This window comes from Coregonus lavaretus (genome assembly GCF_964263955.1).
Source record: "Coregonus lavaretus genome assembly, contig: HAP1_SCAFFOLD_1287, whole genome shotgun sequence".
In the NCBI taxonomy this organism is placed as follows: Eukaryota; Metazoa; Chordata; class Actinopteri; order Salmoniformes; family Salmonidae; genus Coregonus; species Coregonus lavaretus.
The window spans coordinates 57,501-67,500 of record NW_028161555.1 but is presented as its reverse complement, the minus strand read 5'-3'; the positions used below and the strand labels follow the sequence as shown (position 1 = coordinate 67,500).

Here is a 10,000-nt window from a genome sequence, read left to right as displayed (position 1 = left end):
AGAGAGTGAGAGAGAGAGAGAGAGAGAGTGAAAGAGAGAGAGAGAGAGAGAGTGAGTACTCAACTGTGCCTCTCTCTGAGGCACAGTTGAGTACACCCCTCCATCCAATAGACCCCAGCAACTTCCTTTTGGATTCACGTTTACGGTATAGGGGATGCATTTGTGACATACCTTACATCTCTGACCTTGTCAATATCAGCATTTCGCTCTACTTACCGTGAAGTGACATTATAATAGTCATCATCATAATAGTAGTACATTACAGTATACGTTTGCCTAAAATAGTACCATTTAAAGGGAGTATGTCAGGGTCAATTACTGACAAATGAGAACACACTAATCCTCAGGGGTCATTTAGGGGCAAAACGCACCACTTTGTGAAGCTTTTGTTTTGATTGAAGAGCAAGAAAAGTATTCATTTGTTCCACTTCTTTCCCTTCTAAATGCGGTTGCCTAAGGACAGGCAGTATGCACATATCTAAATGTTATGAAAAAATCAGTATTTTTTTGCCACTCAGAACACAGACATTTACCTTAAGGGGAGTTACCCTCATTTTAGACTTACATTTACATTTTAGTCATTTAGCAGACGCTCTTATCCAGAGCGACTTACAGTTTAGTGAATACACTTTTTTTTTTATACTGGCCCCCCGTGGGAATCGACCCCACAACGCTGGCATTGCAAACGCCATGCTCGCCATCAACTGAGCTACATCCCTGCCGGCCATTCCCTCCCCTACCCTGGACGACTGCTGGGCCAATTGTGCGCCGCCCATGAGTCTCCCGGGTCGCGGCCGGCTGCGACAGAGCCTGGATTCGACCCAGGATCTCTAGTGGCACAGTTAGCACTGCGATGCAGTGCCTTAGACCACTGCGCCACTCAGGAGCAACACTTCCCAAGCATACATTTTCATGACAGCGTTCCTAATCTGCAGTAGGCAATTACTGCAGTAGCAGTTGAAAATCGGTAGGTTAACACCAAACCGTGAGGTTATTATGAATTCAGAGCAGTCGGATGAAGTCATAGTCAAATACATTTGAACAAATGACCAACAATATCACACGGAAAGTGATGTGAGCATTGCATTGTGGAAAGCAATGACTTTACAAGAACACGTATTGCAACGCGAGGCATGTATTTCTAGATTAAACACTGATTCAGTGTGATGAACAAGTACATGTATGATTTGGTGTGCTCTACTTGAACACGCGCTTAGAGTTTTGAAACCACTGCCTATATGAGGAGCTGTCGTTGTTTGTTTTATTACCACATACTTATGGAAATTGCACCGGTTGAGAGATGATGGCTCTCTTGTGCCTACAGTGAAGGGTACTTCTGATCCAGCAGGTGGTGCTAAGATCCCTCCCTATATGACTTGAATGATGAGTTGATTTATTCCTTATAGCTCCTAATGATTTTAAGGCCAGTGTTGGCAAACATGACTTCTGCTCCAGCAGGTGGCCATGAAATCCCCCCCTATATGACTTGACTGACCAGGTAGTTGATGGACTCCTTATAGCTCTTAATGATCTCAAGCAGAGTGTTGGCCACATGACCTCTGGTCCAGCAGGTGGCGGTGAAAATAGTCCCTATAGGAGTTGACTCATTTCTTTGAGGTCCTAAATGAAGGATAGGGCGTCAACAGTGCATCTCGGCCTAACCCTGTTCCGGGCCCATTTCTTCACTCGATGCTTCCGGTGTTCTTCATCTCCTCTTCAATAGTCCTTCTCCACGTCTTCCTTCCCGTCTAGCCCTGTGCGTTCCACTGAAGTGTCTGTGTTTTTATGTCGTTAGGAGTTTTGCTCACTGCGTGTCCCCCTTCAATTTCCACTTTCTGTCCCAGTTGGGTAGCTATCCATTATACTGTAGCCTACTTACTACCAATGTCACTGTAGTCAAAGGTGATTTTCGATTATTATGTATGAGTATTATTATATATTGTGATATTATGATGTTCAAGCCTATAGGGTGTGGTAACAGGCCCTCTGTGATTTGTTGTTGTACTGTACATGTCAAGTATCTGCACTCTAGCCTAATTAGCCTAAACTGCTAGGGAAAAGTCACTTCCGGTCGTAGCTGTATCCCACCTAGTCAAAACCTTGTTAGTCCTTATCCTAAAAGGCACCCTCTGTTCCTCGATATACTCCACCGAGGGCCGGCAGCCAGTAAGTACAGGTAAGAGACAATTATGGCAACAATAAGTTGTCCTATGAAAGCTAGTCAAATGTGAGATGTTCAACTGCACTGAATGATAAAGTGGCAGTCTGTGCTCTTGGGCCCTTAAGGCATCAGTGCACCCCCCCAATTTGTCCCTTTTGAAATGAACAGTTGAGACGGGCCCTCTTTCTGTGGCCTTTCTTTGACGACACATCTGAGGCTATCCTGCGGCAATACAAATGATCAACATCATAACAATAATTCCATTATAAGAAGCTTTATTATTGGTTTGCTAAGAAAGGTACCATACAATATTGGCACATCACTATCACCTCTGTATGCGTAGGAAATCAATCCCTTCATTGTGTGTGTGTGTGTGTGTGTGTGTGTGGGTGTGTGTGTGTGGGTAAAGGTACGCCACTCTCGGTCTCACAGTTTATGCACACGGTCGTCTTTATGCAACAATATGGAAGACATTCCCAAATGTGCTTACATCATTGCGTAATGTCAGGGAGTCACACAAACAGTGTGTGCTGTTTGGCTGCAACACACATTAGGCATAAGGATGATGACAACTATTTTGTAAACGCTCCAGCTTGCAGAGGGATCACCACCCCTCCCATCCGCACCCCAGGTCCTCTTGGCCCCCTTACTGTCAGGCCGAGTGGTGTCTAGAGAAGAAAGAAGAAGAGTGATGTTTATTAATGACAGTCAATACGACACGTCCTTCCATAGCTAAACAGACTCATCCTACTAGGTCAGTGTTTCCCAACTCCAGCGGTAGAGTAGCCTACCCCCAACAATACCCATTTTTCTTGTAGCCCTGGAGAGCCACAGCTGACTGAACAACCTGTCACCTAATTAGCAAGTCCTCAATGAGTAAAATCAGGTGCAACAACAACAACAACAACAACAACAACAACAACAACAACAACAACAACAACAACAACAACAATATGAGGACAGGGACACAGTGTACTAGCTGATCTCCCAGTTGTCACCGTTTGGCCTTGTGTTCCACATAGCCTATATCAGTATTGGAGTATGTTTCCCGCGCACGGTAGTTGCTTTCACGTCACCTTTGTAATCGCTCCTCCCTAGTCCCCTAGAACGAGCGCCCTCCCCTTTGCAACGCCTCCGAACATATCACAGAGGCGCGCTTTCTGTGCCGATGGCCTCAATCAGGTCGACCAAACGCAGATAATAGCGCACCACGCACCGGCGCTGAAGTCATTCATTCACTTGAACTCAACTAGCGAACACACCATGTCTGGAAGAGGCAAAGGCGGCAAGGGACTTGGAAAAGGAGGCGCCAAGCGTCACCGAAAAGTTCTCCGCGATAACATCCAGGGAATCACCAAACCCGCTATCCGACGTCTGGCTCGCCGCGGCGGCGTGAAGCGTATTTCCGGTCTGATCTATGAGGAGACCCGCGGTGTCCTAAAGGTGTTCCTGGAGAACGTGATCCGTGACGCAGTCACCTACACCGAGCACGCCAAGAGGAAGACCGTTACCGCCATGGACGTGGTCTACGCTCTGAAACGACAGGGACGCACCCTGTACGGTTTCGGCGGTTAAACGCACTCTCTTCGGAACCTCAACACCCCGACTCGAACCCAAAGGCTCTTTTAAGAGCCACCCACATCCGCTTCAAAAGGGCCCATTCCATATAGTGTTTTTTTCTTTTCTTCCGTATGCTATTTGATAGGAAAGTATGAGCCACTTCGAGTGGACAGGGAGTATTAAATAGCGGATTCTAATGTCCCTTCCCGTTTTAGCGCACAGAGGGAGGCCTATATCTGACAGTGGCAAAGTGTAGTGACGTTGTTATTTTGGGTCAAGCAATAGTGGCATTTGGACAACATAAAACCACCACCCGTCGGTAGATGTGGCTCGAAAAGAGGGGGACAGCGTTCGCGCGCGCGCACACACACACACACACACACACACACACAGTCCAAAATGGGAGCCCTATGTCTGACGGTGCCAACGTGGGCAATTCTATCACCAGCATTATGTGGCACAACAATCGTGCCATTCGGACAACTATTCAGGCCCCCCTTTTGAAACACACAATTCCCCATCGGTCACAGAGCATAGGCTATAGAGAGGAGGGAGGGGGTGAGGACCCGCGCGCGCGCCCTCAATTGTCTTTGTTCGGGAAGCTAGCCTCTGAGCGGAAGGCTCTTTTGAGCGCTAGAGCTCCACTGGGCAAATAGCAGGGGCGCCTACGAGCAAGCAGGGGAGTGTCCACGGCCGCCGACTTTGATTAGCTTCCTCTTCATAAGACGGGTAAGCGCCCTTCACCCCCTCATTCGTTTCTGAGAAGCAACGAGACATCATCATGCCCGAGCCAGCAAAGTCAGCGCCCAAGAAGGGCTCCAAGAAAGCCGTCACCAAGACCGCAGGGAAGGGCGGCAAGAAGCGCAGAAAGTCCAGGAAGGAGAGTTACGCCATCTACGTGTACAAGGTCCTGAAGCAGGTCCACCCCGACACCGGCATCTCCTCCAAGGCCATGGGAATCATGAACTCGTTCGTGAACGACATCTTCGAGCGTATCGCCGGAGAGTCCTCTCGCCTGGCCCACTACAACAAGCGTTCTACCATCACCTCTAGGGAGATCCAGACCGCCGTGCGCCTGCTACTCCCCGGTGAACTTGCCAAACACGCCGTGTCCGAGGGCACCAAGGCCGTAACCAAGTACACCAGCTCCAAGTAAACAGCGCATTTGGACTGCTCTACTAACCCAAAGGCTCTTTTAAGAGCCACCCACTCTGTCAGTAAAAAGAGCATTTCCATCGCCACCGAATGAATGCGCAGGTAGGCTGCGTTACATTGTATCATTGTTTAATGGGCGGCGCGCGCCGGCTCGGAGAACGGCTACATTGTATCATTTCCCCCGCCCGTTCCAGCGTAGGGGTTTAGCGCGCCTTTTTTGTTGTCTTTGCACGCTGAATAGTAACCCATGTTTGTCGGCCTCCATTCCAGGTGAAGGCAATGAAAAATGGCACCATTTGACAAAGGGTGTAAATAAAAAAAGCAGTCTGTTGGGTTTGAATGGAAAGAAATGCCTTTTGTCGTTTAATGAGCGGATAGTCATTTTGAGTCGACTTCCTGAATCGGTAGGACACGGACGGGGAGAATGGACGCTCCATCATTGGACTATACCCTAATGATGTGAATGAGAACGATAATGGCAAGAATAAAAAGGGGGTGAATAATCCCGTCTAGGAAGAATAGGAGTAGGCATATATATATATATATATATATATACGTAGCCCTTATTGCCAACGGGTCATTTCCGGTCCAGGTCGCATCATACATATATAGTCCCCTGTAGCTCAGTTGGTAGAGCACTGCGCTTGCAACGCCAGGGTTGCGGGTTCGTTTCCCAAGGGGGGCCAGTATGAAAATGTAGGCACACACTTAACTGTAAGTGGCTCTGGATAAGATCGTCTGCTACATGACTCAAAATGTCCATGTAAAGTGTAGTACATTTGAGGCACATAGTGTATTTTCCTTCCTACTACCCTCATGAGGCAACAGGATAAATATAATAATATAATATGCCATTTAGCAGACGCTTTTATCCAAAGCGACTTACAGTCATGCGTGCATACATTTTTGTGTATGGGTGGTCCCGGGGATCGAACCCACTACCTTGGCGTTACAAGCGCCGTGCTCTACCAGCTAAGGCAGTTGCTTCCACGTGAGGATATGAATGTGTCTGTAGGCCAAGTCACAGTATAACACAGTGAGCGAGCGGGCGGCCCTTGCGATAGTCGTTGGAGCAGCAGCGGATCCCAATGACTACCTTGGGGATAGCCTATACATTTACATTTTAGTCATTTAGCAGACACTCTTATCCAGAGCGACTTACATGAGCAATTAGGGTTAAGTGCCTTGCTCAAGGGCACATCGACAGATTTTTCACCTAGTCGCCTCGGGGATTAGAACCAGCCACCTTTCGGTTACTGGCACAACGCTCTTAACCACTCTTAACCACTAAGCTACCTGCCGCCCCATACATATATACAACAAGGAAAAGAAAAGAGGCCGCAATCAACCTTCTGACCCACATGCACCTGCTGGGATTCTTCTCCCAGTCCAACCACATATGCAGCCCTTGTCCCACTTGGGGGGAGAGAGAGAGAGAGAGACAGACAGAGAGAGAGACTCCCTCTATCTAGGCCTATATCAACGCGCCATGACCCATGGGGCGCCAGCCTCCATAGCGCCAGCCAGACACCAAGACCCACAGACACAAAGACCGAGGCGAGTCACGCTGCGGAGTCAAGCAGGTGAACAATATATTAGTAGAGACAGCCAACCTACCTACCTACCTACCTACCTACCAGAAGACAACACACAATCTCACTGTGTAGAAATAGTAGGCTACAAATACAACAACAACAACACTCACACTGCCAGTGCACAAAAAGTACTAATACAATAACACACACACACACATAGTGCAAGTAAGCATGTCGTAGGACTGTTTATACCATGTGGATCCTGTACATATGACGAATACAACCTGAAACTTGAGGTACAACACTAGTCTCAGCCAGGCCTCACAGGTGCATGTGTTTTAAGGTCCCCAAAAGAGCGCTTCTTTAAAACACCCCTGACCACATCAGGGGACCCCAAACCATTTGATTCCCTTGCCAGACATCTCGGCTCACTACACAACAAGTGCTGCTCGCAATCGGATGCACTTTTAGGCCATTTAGGAGACAAATAGCACAGGAAAACCAGTGCGCACCGCTCCACCCGACAGTCGAACGGTGAGGTTTTGAGCGAGCCGCAACAAAATGCACGGCCCTTCCGCGGCCCACATTACTTTATTCTGAACGGAGACAAGTCTGCTCGCTGGGCCGTTCGCTTTTGGACCAAAAACACGGCTCCGTCGGTGACTTTCGGGCCGATATAGGCGAACAGAAAACACAAGTGAAAGAGCATTTGGCCAGCCCAGAGAAGCCGAGCTGGTTGCCTTGAGTCTACATGGTTCTCATGTCGCGTTTAAGGCCAGCCCCCTGCTCGGTGTGGAGCTTCAATAGCGCAGAGCAGCGTCTACAGCAAACTACTCCTCGCAGACCGTGTGTGTGTGTGTGTACCGGACCAAACGACAGACAGACAGACAGACAGACATGGCAGAAGTCGCACCAGCACCCGCAGCCGCAGCGCCGGCCAAGGCACCCAAGAAGAAGGCAGCAGCCAAGCCCAAGAAAGCGGGACCCAGCGTAGGAGAACTCATCGTCAAGGCTGTGACCGCCTCCAAGGAGAGGAGCGGCGTGTCCCTGGCCGCGCTCAAGAAGACGCTGGCGGCAGGCGGCTACGACGTGGAGAAGAACAACTCCCGCGTCAAGATCGCAGTCAAGAGCCTCGTCACCAAGGGCACCCTGGTCCAGACCAAGGGCACCGGTGCATCCGGCTCCTTCAAGCTCAACAAGAAAGCCGTCGAGGCAAAGAAGCCCGCCAAGAAAACCGCAGTTCCCAAAGTAAAGAAGGTGGCCGCCAAGAAGCCCGCCGCGGCGAAGAAGCCCAAGAAGGTAGCAGCCAAGAAGGCCGTCGCCGCAAAGAAGTCCCCCAAGAAGGCCAAGAAGCCCGCTACACCCAAAAAGGCCGCCAAGAGCCCCAAGAAGGTGAAGAAGCCCGCCCCAAGAAGGCTACAAAGGCAGCCAAGCCCAAAGCCGCCAAGCCCAAGGCAGCCAAGGCCAAGAAGGCAGCCCCCAAGAAGAAGTAAACCTATTACAAACAGTGTTCTACTCGACACATGTTGTACCACAAAAGGCTCTTTTAAGAGCCACCCACCTCTTTCCATAGAAAGCGCATTGATTTCCATGTACTATCTGTCGTGAAAAAGAAATTACGCACACTAGGCTACTTTTACGCACACAACATCGTCCCACTCTGGGTGTGTGCGAAGGGAGAGGAATATAATAGAGGGCCAAAATGGCTTAGAAATTCGACCTCACGAGTGCACCCTCACCAGCCATTTGTATATGAGCCACTGGGCTATTCCCGTTCAGAGGCAGGCTGCTGTGATGTGTTACAAGTGCCATGTAATAACAATACTATAGTGGCTTCGAATTCAAACTCACGAGTGCACCCTCAACAGCCATATTTATATATGAGCCACTGGGCTATTCCCGTTCAGAGGCAGGCTGCTGTGATGTGTTACAAGTGCCATGTAATAACAATACTATAGTGGCTTCGATTTCAAACTCAAGAGTGCACCCTCACCAGCTGTTTGTTTCCCATTTGGAGAGAAATAATGTGAGGATTTCATGTCGGACATTTTGGCGCTCACGCGAAATGACACAAAGTAACAAAGTCGGAGGGACACAAAGTAGCCTCTCACTCGCTGCCTGTGGGTGGGAACCGGCTTAGGGCTGTCTGTCTGTCTGTCCCTCGCTCCAATTGGATAAGGCCACACCGGCCCGGTGGCCAATCGTTGCCTCTTGTGGCGAGGTATAAGTACGGCTCTCGAAGTGGCGAGCGGCTCATTCAGACTTTCTGTGACTTTCTCAAGATACCAATATGAGCGGAAGAGGCAAAACCGGAGGCAAGGCCAGGGCGAAGGCAAAGACCCGTTCATCCCGTGCCGGGCTCCAGTTCCCCGTGGGCCGTGTGCACAGGCTACTGCGCAAAGGCAACTACGCCGAGCGTGTGGGCGCTGGCGCACCAGTCTACCTGGCCGCCGTGCTCGAGTACCTGACTGCTGAGATCCTGGAGTTGGCCGGCAACGCTGCCCGTGACAACAAGAAGACTCGTATCATCCCCCGTCACCTGCAGCTGGCCGTCCGTAACGACGAGGAACTGAACAAACTGCTCGGCGGTGTGACCATCGCTCAGGGTGGTGTGTTGCCCAACATCCAGGCAGTGCTACTCCCCAAGAAGACCGAGAAGGCAGTCAAAGCCAAGTAAATTCGCTACTGCGACTTCAACTTGACTACTCAACCCCCAAAGGCTCTTTTAAGAGCCAACCACCTAGCTCTCCAAAAGCGCAAAGTACCTTTCTATGACCGCTACACATTGAGTGGGTGTATACACAACTATTTCGACATTCTGTGCCCACATGAGGCCTTCCATGAACAACAACACCTACTAGGCCTCGTTTGCCATAGCAGGCTAGCATTAGATTACAACGTGCCTATAAAGATGTCACTCTTGACTTTGGCGACTATTATTATGCGTAAAGGGCCGGCGGCGTCCTATTGCGCGCGCGCACCGGGAGTTTGAATTTTGGAGAGGCCGGGCCTCCCGTCCAATGGCCAACGGAGGAGGCCTGCGCAACGGGCCAATCGGGGTGGTGGGGAGATGGTGTCCAATCAGCAGGCGCCACTGCCGGCTTTATAAACTTCACATAGGCATTTCGAGGCTATACTCCCGACTGTCAGAGAAGCGCCATGGCCAGAACCAAGCAAACCGCTCGCAAATCCACCGGTGGCAAAGCCCCCAGGAAGCAGCTCGCCACTAAGGCTGCTCGCAAGAGTGCCCCGGCCACCGGCGGTGTGAAGAAGCCTCACCGTTACAGGCCCGGCACCGTGGCTCTGAGAGAGATCCGTCGTTACCAGAAGTCCACTGAGCTGCTCATCCGCAAGCTGCCCTTCCAGCGCCTGGTGCGAGAAATCGCCCAGGACTTCAAGACCGACCTGCGCTTCCAGAGTTCCGCTGTGATGGCCCTGCAGGAGGCTAGCGAGGCTTACCTGGTCGGCCTGTTCGAGGACACCAACCTGTGCGCCATCCACGCCAAGCGGGTGACCATCATGCCCAAGGACATCCAGCTGGCCCGCCGTATTCGCGGAGAGCGCGCATAAATGAGGATGACCTGAACTC

The 10,000-nt window shown here is 50.4% G+C and overlaps 2 protein-coding genes and 1 pseudogene across 3 annotated transcripts in view; all 3 read left to right on the top strand.

Annotated features, from left to right (window-relative positions):
* Positions 1–7,240: 7,240 nt before the first annotated feature.
* LOC311120402 (histone H1-like) overlaps positions 7,241–10,000 on the top strand; it is a 21,058-nt pseudogene continuing 18,298 nt past the window's right edge. Inside the window, exon 1 of the transcript in view lies at positions 7,241–7,874. The product of the transcript in view is annotated as a histone H1-like (transcript). The remainder of the gene's footprint in view (positions 7,875–10,000) is intronic.
* On the top strand, positions 8,702–9,088 carry LOC311120403 (histone H2A; the record flags this gene model as incomplete). The annotated part of the gene is made up of 1 exon (XM_084195002.1): positions 8,702–9,088. The coding sequence occupies one exon, from the start codon at positions 8,702–8,704 to the stop codon at positions 9,086–9,088; it is 387 nt and encodes a 128-aa protein (XP_084051128.1).
* Positions 9,323–9,981, top strand: LOC311120401 (histone H3.2-like; the record flags this gene model as incomplete). Its single annotated transcript, XM_084195001.1, has 2 exons — positions 9,323–9,340; positions 9,631–9,981. 2 exons carry the CDS (start codon positions 9,323–9,325, stop codon positions 9,979–9,981), a joined length of 369 nt encoding a protein of 122 aa, XP_084051127.1.